This window comes from Herpailurus yagouaroundi, unplaced genomic scaffold (assembly GCF_014898765.1).
Source record: "Herpailurus yagouaroundi ecotype Mexico unplaced genomic scaffold, PumYag 191, whole genome shotgun sequence".
NCBI lineage: Eukaryota > Metazoa > Chordata > Mammalia > Carnivora > Felidae > Herpailurus > Herpailurus yagouaroundi.
In genome coordinates, this window is record NW_024412422.1 from 6,957,453 (window position 1) to 6,972,376 (window position 14,924).

The 14,924-nt window shown below is 46.8% G+C and overlaps 1 protein-coding gene across 3 annotated transcripts in view; it reads right to left on the bottom strand.

Moving 5' to 3' along the window:
- FBXW8 (F-box and WD repeat domain containing 8) overlaps positions 1-12,994 on the bottom strand; it is a 126,747-nt gene extending 113,753 nt beyond the window's left edge. Inside the window, exon 1 of one of the 3 annotated variants that reach the window (XM_040443778.1) lies at positions 6,540-6,938. In XM_040443778.1, the coding sequence (XP_040299712.1) occupies positions 6,540-6,857 (318 nt within the window). In that variant the 5' untranslated portion in view covers positions 6,858-6,938. Of the gene's footprint in view, positions 1-6,539; positions 6,941-12,876 lie in introns of those variants that run through there. The other 2 variants (XM_040443779.1, XM_040443777.1) reach the window with 2 other exon arrangements.
- Between the last annotated feature and the right edge of the window lie 1,930 nt (positions 12,995-14,924).

Here is a 14,924-nt window from a genome sequence, read left to right on the forward strand (position 1 = left end):
AGGTCATGATCTCGCAGTTTGTGAGTTCGAGCCCTGCATGGGGCTCTGTGCTGACATCTGAGAGCCTGAAACCTGCCTCAGACACTGTGTCTTCCTCTCTCTCTGCCCCTCCCCTGCTCATGCTCTCTCTCTCAAAAATAAACAAACATTAAAAAAAATTTTTTTTAATAACAGGACCAGCTTGAATTTGTTGGCTGCTCACTGCATGCCAGGCTTTGTGCTAGAACATTCCAGGTTTTGTTTCACAGTCTCTTTACAAGACAGGCATTAGCATCATCCTCATTTGATAAGTAAGGCAGGGTAAGTTAACCTGTCCAATGTCAAACAGGCAGTTAGCAGAGTCTGAATTTGAACTTGGATCCGCCTGACTCCAGAGCCTAGACCCGTAACCAGGCCTATAGCTTTCATTAATGCCATGCTTTCAGTTAAAAGAAGCAAGACTACGGGCTTCTCGGGTCAGAGACTGTGTCCATTCTGTTTAGTATTGATTCCCCAGCCCCCAGGTGATCAATAAATACGTTTGGCGATTAGAAAACACAAACATTCTCATAGTTAGGGCTGTTCCAAACCCCACCCAAGATGGATATCTGTTGTCTCTGCTGTTTCCTGCCCAATATTCACTCCCTCTTCTCTTAGGAAACCACCTGACGGCCACACTCGGACTACATGGTTCAGTGAGGCTGACCCCTCCGCCCTGATCATCAGGAGTGGGCAGTGGACACAAGCCTGGCCAACTTGAGCCCGTGACCGGCCTGAGGATGAACACATGATCCAGTCTGGACCAATGGGAATTTAAGTTCGTAACTTCTGCAGAAAACAGATGCTCCCTTTCTCCTGTTAGAAGCAAACAGAAGGTAAGACTGGAGCTGCTGGTAGTCATTTTATTTCCAGGAGGGGAGAATCTTCCTGTGAATAGAGACAAAAAGAGGGGGCGCCTGGGTGACTCAGTGGGTTACGTGTATGGCTCGTGATTTCAGCTCAGGTCATGATCTCACAGTTGTGAGATGGAGCCCTGTGGAGGGCTCCACGCTCAGGGTGGAGTCTGCTTGGGATTCTCTCTCTCCCTCCCTTTCTGCCCCTCTCCCACACTCACGTACTCTTTCTCTCTAAATAAGTAAACAAACAAACAAACAAAGAAGGAAAGCAGGACCGCAGAGATTTCCAGGTGCATTATCTAAGCACCCAGACCAAGCACCACCACCTGGAATTTTCAGTTATTTGAGTCAAGAGATTCCAGTTTGGGTTTCTGAAGCCACTTTGAGTTTGGCGCTGATTTCTTGTGGCTCCAAGCCGGACATATCACCTGAACAGAAACAGGACCAAGCAACTGGACATCACAGATTCCAAGAAAGAAGCATACGTGCAATTTTGCTCAAGTGCCCCATGACCATGGAGAAGCTGGAGGTAACGGAGAGAGAAATGGAAGAAAAAAAGAGTGCCTACTGCCTCTGAAATTCTGTCCAGGGCCGTAGCATTTCTTTCACCAGTTAAAAAAACCCTATACTAAAAAGACAGTCCAGATGTTCCCATTCATCACCTAAAAGCACATGGCTTCTCAGGGCCGTTACGTAAAGCTTCAGAAGCGAAGATGCGGCTCAAGAGAACACACTTCTCACTTTTTAGCCCAGCTGTGCTTGTCCGTCGAAGGTCTGGCCGACACCCAGCCCGACACCGTCAGGCAGTGCTGTTTGCCTAATTCCTCCGAAGGCAAAGACTCCCGACTGCTAACTTACTAGCTGGCTCTCACTCCAGTGAGGATACTGAGAACTCTGAAGTGAAAGAGGCTGCGTCAGGTGAGGTACGGCAGGGTGGGCTGGCACGACAGAGCGCACCAAAGGTGGCGGAGCAGTGCCCGGCGAGAGGGGGTGTGAGGAGGTGGCACCGGATTTTTCCTTCTCTTTCACGTCAATTGGATCAACCTGTCAGTTTCTGTGGCGTCTCAAACGGAACTAAATCTTCCTTTTCAGGAGTCAGGCATGGATCAAATAAGGATTCTTTGGAAAATAAAGGCAAAGATCACAAACTCCTAACCCAAGGCAGACCCGGCCCACAGGTTTCACTTAACCCACAGTGGTAGTACTTAAAATTTTTCTGTATTCCTTACCAACAATTACAAACAGGAAGAATTCGAGTGATAGAGGGCATTAATGGCCTCTGCTTCATTCATTCCTCCCTGTATCCAGGCACCGGGTGACTCCACGTGAACTCCAGACTTGGCCATATGGCTTGCTCTGGCCAACGTGACAACAACAAGGATGACCTGGCCAGAGACTTTGAAAGCACTTGGGCATTACAACGTGCCCTCCTCTTGCTCTAAGACCTCTGAGAAGGCCCACCCAGGGCTCACCTGTTGGATGATGAGACCTATAACGAATGCACACGTACTCAACAACTAACCAGCCCCCCAAAGCGAAGCTACCTGGCTAACCAGCAGCTAACCTTAGACATCTGAGTGAACCCACCGATGCCCGGCCCAAATTGCCACTTTGCAAAATGGTGAGCTAAATACTGGTGTGTGTTTTGGGGTTTTTTTTTTTTTAATGCTCTGTAATTTTTTTAAATTTTTATTTATTTTTGAGAGAGAGAGAGGAAGCAGGGGAGGAGCAGAGAGAGAGAGAGAGAGAGAGAGAGAGAGAGAATTCTCTCACTGTTAGCACAGAGCCCGATACGGGGCTCGCTCTCACAAACCGTGAGTCCATGACCTGAGTCAAAATCAAGAGTTGCACACTCAACCCACTGAGCCACCCAGGTGCCCCAAGCTAAACACCGGTGTTTTAGGCCAAAGTCTTGGGTGTTTGTTGTGTTGCAAAAATGGACAGAGTCCACATAAAAATAAACATTCCCAATTACAAAAGTCTGAAGGCGGCCACACTGGGACCACATTCCCACAAGGAAACAACCAGTTGACATGGGCAGTGGCTCCCACCTTTAGCCCAGCTACAGTGTGTATTCCCCAAATTGTCGCTTTCTCATCCCCATCACGTGGAGGTCAAGTTCAGTTGCCATACATTATCTCAGTTAGATGCGGTTATATTTATGGCAAAGAAAAAAGTGAAATACCATAATCTACACACTTATTATCAGGTAGGAAAACCACTGTAACTACCTTGGAAAATTGTTTGCCAGTGGCTACTAAGGCTGAACATCTGCATACCTATGACCCAGCAATTCCACGATTAGGTGTGTACCCAAGAAAAATGGGTACACACATTCCAAAAGATATGCAAAGCATTCACAGCACTACTCCCAACAGCCCCAAACTGGCTGTTGAACTACTTATCAAGAATGCCCATCAACAGAATAAAACAGGACATGTTCATAGGGATGAATCTCACACATGATGCTACGTGCTAGAACCAGACACAGGAGATGTAGGATTCTACTTACAGTTCAAAAACAGACAAAATTAAAATAAAGTGTTAGAAGTCAGGTGAGAGTGAAAGAAGAGAACACGTTGGGGGTTCTGACGAGCTGATAATGCTGTTCTGAAATCTGGGTGCTGTTTACATGGATGTGTACGCCCGTGATAACTCACCAACTTGTACATTTATGATTTTATGCAGGGTTTGGTTTAAAGAAAAAAACATTTAATGATTTAGAGAGAGAGCACGTATGATGGAGGGGAGGGGCAGAGAGAGAAAGTGGAGAGAGAGGATCCCAAGCAGGCTCCGCACTGTCAGCACAGAGCACGATGCTGGGCACAACCTCACGGCTATGATGAGTCAGTCGTGAGATTGAGATATCAAATGCTGAACCAACTGAGTTACCTAGGCGCCCCTGAGAAAACTTTCAAAAGAAGAAAAACAAGAACAAGACGAGGACAAGGCTTTGAAAAAAATTTAAGTATTTTTTAGGGATATCATGAAAGTCATTTCTACACGGTCATGTTTAATATTTAATGTGACAAAAAGAATGATAGCCATCATGGGATGTCTGGCTGGTTCAGTTGGTGGAACATGTGACTCTTGGTCTTAGGGTTGTGAGTTTGAGCCCCAAGTTGGGTATACAGAGTAGATAAATTAAAGAAAAAGAAAAAAAAAAGCTAGCCATCATGAATCGAAGCATTATAGGTGTATGACTGGAACCTCGAAAAGATACCTAACAAGACACCCGATGAACTAGGAAAAAGGGTGGAATGAGCCATACCTAGGCTACCTCACTCCTTTGCATTATCTGCTTGACTTCTGGTCTTTGGGGCTTACAACTACTGATCTAGGAATCGAAGCCTTTTCTATAAAGGTTACCATCATTTCTCACATTAAGATAGAGTGGGTTGACTGCCCCTGAAAATCAATTACTTTCTTAATGCTCATCTGTCAAATGGGGCTAATAATAGCCACGGAAGAGGGTTGTTGGGAGAACTGAAGGTCTTTAAACCCTTAAAGCAGTACCAAGGAGAAAGCGAGTAATTTTATTTATAGTATTTTAAAGTACTTAAAAAAAAAAAAAAAAAAGCGCCCTGAAGGTTGCATGTTCGTAGGATGTAGAGCCCAGCAGTACCTGATGTGGGGATTTTGGCAACAGAGGAGATCATGGGCATGCATTCCAGGGCAGGCTTTTTTTTTTTTTTTTAAATAAACTCTGATGCCAGTACGCCCCTGGGATCCTACAGTAGGCAAGCCCCCTCCATTTCTAGAACACTTCATTTAGGGCTCCACTATTTTTGGTATCAATGCCTATCCCTCAGAAGTATTAGGGCTAGAAAGCCTTTAAGAGTCAAGACAGTAAACCAAAAGAAACTGTGCAGCAGAGAACAAGGTCTCAAAATTGCCTGACCATCTCAAACATCACATTTCTAGAAGCCTCCTCTGGATATTGATTAGGCAGGTCTAGGTACAGACCAGAACCTGTCTTTTAATAAAGCAAAGGGGATTCCTACATTCAGTCAGGTTTGCAAAACTCCTAGCTGGTGAAATTTAGAGTCCAAGAGACCTGGATCCAAATTTAATCCCCAGAACTTATCATCTAGGTATCCCTGGAACAGTTACACAAACCGTTTTTGAACATCCTCATTCATAAAAGGAGACTAACAACAGGTACTTCCCAGGATTCTTATGAAGCCTGAAGGCACTGCCACATTCAGTAGGTTGGATTTTAACTGGCAGGCCCCCAACCGTGCCTCGGTCCTAACAATCCACTTTCCTGTTTCTCTCTACCTCCATGAGCTGGTCTTGCCTTAGTCTACAAATCTATTTCCCAGGGAATAACTTCTGCATAGATTGGACTGGCCTGACCAACTTACCCTTATCTGGTGCTAAACCACCCTACCAAGGCATTCAAAGATTATTTTTACATCTGCCAGACTTCCTTAGTGATGACCCACTTCTTTTTTTTTTTTTAATTTTTTTTTCAACGTTTATTTATTTTTTGGGGGACAGAGAGAGACAGAACATGAACGGGGGAGGGGCAGAGAGAGAGGGAGACACAGAATCGGAAACAGGCTCCAGGCTCCGAGCCATCAGCCCAGAGCCCGACGCGGGGCTCGAACTCACGGACCGCGAGATCGTGACCTGGCTGAAGTCGGACGCTCAACCGACTGCGCCACCCAGGCACCCCGATGACCCACTTCTTATAGAAGCAGAAGTGACGCCAGCAAGAATTTTCATATATACGACAATTGTTCACATTAAAGGAGAGCTTGTAACTCACATAACACACACACACACACACACACACACACAGCTTCTCTCAACTTAGAGACAGGCAGAGCACAGGACCAGAAACTTGGTGAAAACCCCAATAGCTATTAATGTTATTTGAACAGAACTGTTAAATAAACCATTTTTTCTCAAAACAGCTTTTGCCAATTACACAATTACTCTAAACTGGGAGGCTGTAGAAGGCTTAAGCCTAATTTAAGTTGAACCACTAAAACCTGTTGTATTGCCGTAACCCTTAACCATGGATGTGTTTCAGGTGGTCCTGACCATGCCAACTTCGTAAAGGGGGCCTTCTTTAGGGGAGAGAGGGTCCCCAGCTTCTCTGCAGAGCCCCCGAAAGGATCCACGTGCACAAAGCGAGAAAGAACCTCCATGCCAATGGTAGTGCCGAAAGGATTTTTCCTTTCCTGCTTTATGAATACGTGTGCAATTGGGAAAAAATGAATAATACGAATATTCTACAGAATAAAAACAATTGCTTCCTAACCGTCCTGAGACCTCTTGCCTCCCTAAAGGCAACCCTTGTTAAGTTACAGGAGTTCTTGAAGAGCAGGAGTTCGCCAGCTGATACTGACACTGTGGGCTGGATCGTTTTCTTCTGGGCGCTGTCTATACACGGCAGGATGTTCGGGAGTATCCCTGACTTCTACCCATTAGATTTACGATAGCAACGCCCCCAACCCAGTAGTGGTATCCAAAAAAGGTCTGCAGACACTGCTACCAAGATGGGAAAACAAGGTCACCCAGGGTGGAAACTACCACTTCCAGAGATACTCTATGCATGCACAGACCCCGGCTGGCACAGTTACTTTCCATTTCGTTGCAGGGGTGTGTGGCCGGGGCAGGCCCGGACCTCGGCAGGAGGCTGAAGCCACTCACCAGGTCTCGGATGAGCTGGTCCACCAGCTGCTCCCCGCCCCCCGCGGCCTCGCGGGCCGGAGGGGAGCGGGAGCGGCTCGCCGCGTCCTGCCTCTCGGCCCGGGTCGCCCGCGGAGCCGGGGGCCGCCCCGCGCCCTCCAGGAGGCCCTGGGCCAGCGCCAGGTACCCCGAGGCCTGCTCGCCGCGCCCCAGAGCCACTTCGGGCCGCCGCGGCCGCCGCTCTGCAGTCTCGGGCCGCCGCCGCTTCCTGAGCGCCTGGGCCTGCGCCAGCTCCTCCTGCCAGCGCCGGCGGAACTCGTCCAGGCTGTGATCGTCCATCGCCGCCGCCGCCGCCGCTCCCCACCCTCCGCGTCGCTCTCGGCCCGCCGGCTGCCACGGGACAGTCCCTCCGCGGGAAGTGTCCGCCGCGGCCGGAAACCCGCGCCGCCGCCGCACCCGAGTTCCGGGTGGGTGGCCCCGCCCCCGGCGCGTCCCTCGAAAGGTCCCCGGCGGAGGTGGCTCGCGCTGCCCCAGGCCGAGCCCAGAGGCGGGACCCGAGCGCCCAGCCTCTCCGCTTCCCGCCTGGCGCCTTTGTCAAGCACGGACTTGACCCCAAGCACCGTTTCTTCATTCATCGAACATCCAATTGAGCAACTACTAGATGCCAGGAGCTGAGGATTCGGCATTTAAATCCTAAAACCCCGCAATATCCCTCCCCTCTTGGGGTTTCAAGTTGGGGGGGGGGGGTAAGAGGGGGGAGGAGACTTTCCACAAATGAACAGGAAGGTTTGAATCAGTGGTAACTGTTAAGGAAATAAAGGAAAAATGAGGCACAGGGTGGGGATGGGGGCGGTTGACTTTACAGGGATGTTCAGGGAGGGCATCTCAGAGATGTCATCTGCACTAAGAGCTAAATGAGAAGAGAAACCAGCCCTGGGAAGATCTAAGAGACATTTCCAGAAGGAACTACAAGGGAGGTAGGAAAGGAAGGCACATACAATCGCATTCCATCTTCCAAATGCTTTGTAACTGCTGTTTCCTTCTCCGGGAATTCGCTTCCCCCTTGACCTAGTTAAGGCCTATACATCTTTCATAGCTCAGCTCCCACCTGACTTAAACTCCTTCCCCCTCCACCCAAAATGGGGTCACCTGGTTATTCATTCCTATAGCATCCCATACTTCTCATAACACAGAGCAGTTTGTAATTTTGTATTTGTGTAATTTTTTTTTTTTTTTTTAGTTTATATATTTATTTTGAGAGAGAACGAGAGCACGCACACTCACGCACGGTGGGGGGGGGCGGCCGGCCGGGGACAAGGCGAGAGGGCGAGAAGCTCATGCAGGCTCCCAGCTGTCAGCGCTTAGAGCCGGAGGCGGGGCACCATCCCACTAACCCTGAGATGAGGACCTGAGCAGAAATCAAGTGGGCACCCGACCCACTGAGCCACCCAGGCGCCCCTGTGTAATTATAATATCTCCCTTTCCTACTGGACTGCCCATTCTTAGCTTGGAGTCTGGAGATTAGTAGGCATTCAATGAATATTTACTAACAACCCCTTTGGATGAGAACTATTGGCCTGGCTCTACAGGTGAAGAAACAGAGCCAAAAAAGAAAAAAAGAAAAAAATCACACAGCTGGTGATGTGCAGACCAAGGATTCTGATTATACATATTAAAAATATGTATAATATATGTACATATACATACATATGTATGTATATAGGTATTTTAACTCCAGACCTGACCTCTTTAAATCATAAGCCAGCTAGGAACCATTGGCTACTTTCATTACCATGATTTTTCAATGCAGGGAAATTAACAGCATGGTTATCAACAGCCTGAGCTCCAGAATCAGACAGACATCTAGGTGGGAATCCCAGCACCTCATTTACTCACATCTGCTTTCTTGCAGCAACTTCATTTCTACGAGTTTATCCTAAGAGAAGAAAATGGAGGATGAATTCAAAGAATACCTTCAAGGATGTACACCGAAGCATTGTTTTCTAATACTGAAAATCAGAAGCAATCGAAGTAACTGACAATAGGCCATTGGTTAAATAAATTTTGCCCCATTAGGATGTAAGAAAGATCCTAACTAGAGTGTCAGCTCCGCGAGAGCAGAGATCTTCGTTCACTGCTAGGTCTTCAGCACTCAAAACCATGCCTGGGACATAGTAGCTGCTCTATAAATAATGCATCAATGAAATACTGTGCAGCTATTAAATATCACATGGAGAAAATTTAATCACCTGAAAATATAACCTAGCAAGTGAAAGAAAGCCAGGACAAACATAATACAGTATGATCCCAGTACTACTTACTAAGTGTAGGTGCATTTCGGGCACCTGGGTGGTTCAATCCGTTAAGCATCCTACTTCACCCCAGGTCATGATCTCACAGTTCATCGGTTCGAGCCCCACCTCTGGCCCTGTGCTGACAGCTCAGGGCCTGGAGCCTGAGTCAGATTCTGTGTCTCCCTCTCTATTTCTCTCTGCCTCTCCCCTGCTCACACTGTCTCTCTCTGAAAAATAAACATTAAAAAAAAAATTAAAGTGTGTATGCTTTTAAGAATATATACTCAAAACAGAAGAGCTCTCTAAAGGGCAGGATTATGGGTTAGTGTTTTTATCTGTATATTCTAACTTCCTACAGTGAAGGTTAGCCTAGCCTGGATCCCCCTAGAAAACAGAGCCTGAGACCTGGGCTTGCAGGCAGCTAGTTGTTTGCTGAAGTGCTTCTGGAAAATAGGAGTGGGGTACCAAGAAAGGAGTAAACAGGAAGGAGGGACAGCTAATCCAAAGACCATCTTGAATTGGTCCTGCTGTGCACAACTTACACTCCATCCCGCTGAGAGCATCCAAGCAGCCTTTTGAAGACGACCCCTCTGGATGGTCTTCCCAAGAGATCAGAAATGCAAGAAGGGAGACTAGATTCACTCAGCCATCCTCTATTAGAGGAACGGTAAGGAAAGAGTTTTTCGTAGTCTCCTGCTTCCAATGGAAGGGGAGTTTAAGAAAATGGGTTGTTACCAATGTCCCACACCAGGGGAGCAGAGATGCTCTCGGGCAAAAAGCAAGAACTACCCTATGCAGCAAACAGGAGGGACTGTCCAGTGACCCGTGCACAAAGCCTATTACTAAGCAATGACGAAGCAGAAGGTGAGTCAAGAGGATGTGATGTGGGGCATATGAGTCCAGTGAGGATTCTTTTTGTAATAAAAACAAGGAGCTGTTTTCTTCAGAAACCTTAGCTTACGTCCTGCCTCATACTATTTTCCATATGAAATTCCAAGGGTCAAGTTTGTTTTGATTACCTGTTTGTGAGTCAAAACCCACATACGGCTTTTCTGATAGCTCTGGAGTTTACAGAACATCTAATATTTAAGACAAAACAATTTTAAAACACCTAATAATGATGTTTAAAAAAATCATGGTTTCCTCTTGCCTTTTTAAAAGAATTTTTACAGGGTCGATGCAGGCAGGCTAATGGGGCCATTGGTCACCCAGAGAAAGGGGGGGGGGGGGGAGAAAATCTGCCCAAAAGAAAGGAAGATACCGTGCTCCATTCAGCATGGCCAAATTCACTGACAATATGTATGTTGATTCTGTTTTTCTTTTCAACAGTAAATTCCTGGGCCTCTCATTTCCTCAAATGAAAAATAAAAATATATTCCGTTCAGGGGCGCCTGGGTGGCGCAGTCGGTTAAGCGTCCGACTTCAGCCAGGTCACGATCTCGCGGTCCGTGAGTTCGAGCCCCGCGTCAGGCTCTGGGCTGATGGCTCGGAGCCTGGAGCCTGTTTCCGATTCTGTGTCTGCCTCTCTCTCTGCCCCTCCCCCGTTCATGCTCTGTCTCTCTCTGTCCCCAAAATAAATAAACGTTGAAAAAAAATTTAAAAAAAATATATATATATTCCGTTCAGAGTGACTGAAAGGTTGATAGTGGTTTATAGGACTCCTGGTGCCCGTAAGGCACACAGTAGACATTGAGTAAAGGCTGGCTACAATCCATATTATTAAGTCTTGGCCAATAGAGATTACATCCAACCTACTCTCTACAGGTCTGGTGTTCCGTGTGACCCACCTTTTTCTAGACCTAGTGTTCCTTGCAAGTTCAGTCCATTAAAATTCCTTGGTTGCAAGTCTCACTAGCTTAAGCAAAAAGCAAGGGCGCTCAGGATGGCTCACAAAGTTAAAACAAACAAACAAAAAAAATAATCATATCCTCAGAATACCCAGAATCAGATCAGATTCAGGAGTTTCATTAGAGGAAGCCACGAACCACCGGTTTTGGATGATCTCACCACCTGTCTTCTGTCTTCTAAGACTCAAATCCTGAGAGCAATGGTTCTCAGTGTGGTCCCTCAACCCAGCATCACCTGGGAACTCGTAAGGAATGCAAATTCTCAGCCTGGAATCACTGAGTCAGAAACTCTGCGGGTGCAACCCCAACAATGCATGTTTTCACAATCCCTCTCAGTACCTTCCAGAGAACCAGTATTCGTCAGAATGGCCTGGTTCCTGGCCCTTGAAGAGTTGGGGGTCGCAACCGCTCACTTTCCAGGACTCTCTGAAATGAGGAGGCGATACGGGGCCAAGCTAAAAATCGCCCAGACTATCACGGAAGGGAGACTTTAGGAATCCAGTCTCCATGCCTCTCATGCCATCAGAGTCTTTTACTGCCCACTGTCGATGTGCTGTGTGTCCCCCTCGAAACCCAAGCTCAGGTCTGCCAGAGCCACAGAAAGATGGCGGGGAAAATGGCCACCATCTTTCCCCCAAGCACGTCCTGTCTCATTTGGCCTCCTCAGGCCCGTCCCACACTGGACTACCAAGATGAAGTTCCAGAGGCCAGAGTCCAAAAGCAGTTTCACAGCGCTGAAACCAAGGTATGGGCAGGACCATGCCTCCTCCATTGGAAATTCTGTTTCATTGCTCTTCCCAGCTTCCAGAGCTGCATTCCTGGGCTTGTGGTTCCTGCCTCCACCTTCAAAAGCCAGCAGCATAGCATTTTTGCTTCAGCCGGTATCTACCTTCTGTCTCTGGGTTCAGGTCACCCTCTGCCTCCCTCTTATAAGGATACTTGTGATCACAGAAGGCATATCTGGATAATCCAGGACCCTCTTCTGCTCAAGAGCCTTACTTTGGACACATCTGCAAAATCTTTTTTGCCGTCCAAGATAACATTCACAGGTTCCAGGGATTAGGACCTGGCTGTCTTTGGGGGCTATCATTCAGCCTACTGCAGAAAGCCTTCAGTGACCACAGACCCAAATGCCTACAGATGACTCCAGGAAACAGAAATGAGGCAGGTGAGCCAGGTGTAGACTGTCCCAAGCTAGAGTGTGGATGCCCATCTAGACAGCGCTCTGTTCCACCCACCTGCTGGATCTTAGTCCGGATCATCTGACAATGACTATCTTGATTTTTAATTATTAGCAACACGTTCCACTTTCTTAAAGAATAAAGATTTTTTGTTAAAAGCATAAATTGCATTCGGTAGGCTTCGAACCCAGACGTAGTTCGTTCTTGAACAATCCATGACAAAACTCCCTTTAGCTTTTTTTTTTATTTTGTTTTATGTTTATTCATTTTTGAAAGACAGAGAGAGAGCACAAGCAGGGGTGGGGTGGAGAGAGAGGGGGACACAGAATCTGAAGCAGGCTCTGAGCTGTCAGCACAGAGCACGACATGGGGCTCGAACTCACGAACCACGAGATCGTGACCTGAGCCGACGTCAGACGCTAAGCTGACTGAGCCACCCAGGCACCCCAAAACCCCCTTTAACTTACATTAAGATACCTCCTTAGCTCTCATGAGCAGGACTGGAGAATCACACCTCATTTGGGATCATTAGTGTGTGAGGAACACCAGGAGATCAACATGAAAAGTGATACAAGGCAACAATTATGATTCAAAGTGTATTGTTTAGACACATCAACGAAAACATCAGATGCAGCCATTCTGAAAGTCAACAATGACCCTGATGTATCACTATGGGCATTATTGCCCTTTATTGCTATTTTATGCCCTTGTAATCAACAAAATATAAAATTCTGTGGGAGAAAAATAAAACTTTGGTCTTTAAAAAAAGAAAAGCGATCTGTAGCAAGAGACAATTTGCTTGTTCTTGAGAATCCCCCCACGGATAATTCCTTTCTTTAAAAGGCCGCACAGACGGGATTCAGTGTCGGCTGCTAGCTACAGACTTAGTCATTCAAAAGGAAGTTGTCCCATATGGACACCACTCCCCATCTCTCTCGCTCTCTCCTCGATCCCCTCCTGCTTTTATTGAAGCCTCCTCCAATCTGCCCCTAATCTCCCCAGCCTGGTTCCCAAGCCCCTCCCTCTGAAACGTTACCTTCTCCCGGAGAAGGAGCAGGTTCCGTCTTTGGGTCCCTTTTCTGTCTCTTGGGAATTCAGTTCATCGGCGATGCTTCGCTCAGCCATCGCTGGCACACAAGGAAGAGGTGGTGACGTTGGTCTGCGAGATGGGTGTTCTCACTCCAACTCAGACTCTGAGGCTCCAAGAGCTGATCTCCTCGTCTGTCCATTTAACTAGCAGCGTGCTAAGACAAAGCACGAGTTTTTCCTGGAGCTGCCGCACTCTGGACGCACACGAAGATATTCTGGTTCTTAGCCTGACTTTGACCCTGACTCCTCCGAGGAAAGGAGCACCCCAAAATTATTTTTTAATTCCAAATCGTTTCTCCGCAACTCCAATCAAGTTTTTCCTATCTCAGCCAACTACACTGCTACCCCAGTGCTTTAGAACCAGGAACCTGGTTCTCACATTAGCAAAGCCTGACAAGTGTGCCTTCACAATACATATTGAATCTGCCTGCTTTTCTCCATCTCTCCCACCAGCCTAGTGCAGGTGGGGTTGCCCCATAACATACAGGACGCCCGATTCCATTGGGATACCAGACACACAATGAATTTTTTTTGTATGATGGTGCAAAATTTGAATTTGAATTTGAGGTCAGCGAAGAACTTTTTATTATGAATATGCCCCATGCAATATTTGGGGGGGGCATACTTATACTGAAAATAGTTCTTTGCTTATCTGAAATTCAAATTTAACTAGGTGTTCTGCATTGTTATTCACTAAATCTGGCAGCCCTAAGTCCAAGACCCTGACATTGCACCTGGACCACCGAAGTCACTCCTAACTGGTCTCCCCACTTCCATTCTTTTTACTTTTAATTTTTTTTTAATGTTTATTTATTTTTGAGAGAGAGAGAGATCGAGGGAGAGAGAGCAGGAGCGGGGAAGGGGCATAGAGAGAGGGAGACACAGAATCCAAAGCAGGCTCCAGGCTCTGAGCTGTCAGCACAGAGCCCGACGCGGGGCTCGAACTCACAGACCATGAGATCATGACCTGAGCCAAAGTTGGACGCTTAACTGACTGAGCCACTCAGGCACCCCTCTTTTTTTTTTTTTAACGTTTATTCACTTTTTGAGTGAGTGAGAGAGACAGAGAGAGAGAGAGGGGATGCAAAGCAGGCTCTACCCTGACAGCAGCGAGCCCAATGCAGGGCTCAAACTCCCGAACCATGAAATCAGGACCTGAGCCGAAGTCTGACCCTCAACTGACTAAGCCACCCAAGCGCCCCTCCCCACCTCCATTCTCGATCCTGGCAATGAATCACACAGCTGCCACTTTTGTAAAAGTGAGTCAAATCAGGACACCCTCATTTAAAACACCTTGAGGTGCCTCCGTGTTCTTAAAATAACAAATAAAAATCCTTTTTGAAAACAGCTTTATTGAGATACAATTCACATGCTGTACAATTCACCCATCTGAAGAATGCAGTTCAATGGCTTTTAGAATATTCACAGATATGTGTAACCATCACTACATTTTATTTATTTAAGAATTTTACTTTTGGGGCGCCTGGGTGGCTCAGTCGGTTGAGCGCCCGACTTCGGCTCAGGTCATGATCTTGCGGTCCGGGAGTTCGAGCCCCGCGTCGGGCTCTGTGCTGACAGCTCAGAGCCTGGAGCCTGTTTCAGATTCTGTGTCTCCCTCTCTCTGACACTCCCCCGTTCATGCTCTGTCTCTCTCTGTCTCAAAAATAAATAAAAAATTAATATAATTAATTAATTTAATAAAATTAATTAATAAAATTAATTAATAAAAATAAATAAAAAACTAAAAAAATAAAGAAAGAAAGAATTTTACTTTTAAGAAATCCCTACACCCAACATGGGGCTCAAACTCACAACCTAGAGATCAAGAGTCACATGCTTTTCTGACCGAGTCACCGAGGCACCCCATCACTACATTTTAGAACGTTTTCACCACCCCAGAAAAAAAACACTTTCTTTGGCCATCACCCCTCAGTCTTTCCTAGCCAAGCATAATTCCACTTTCTATATAGATTTCTCTCTTCTGGACATTTCACA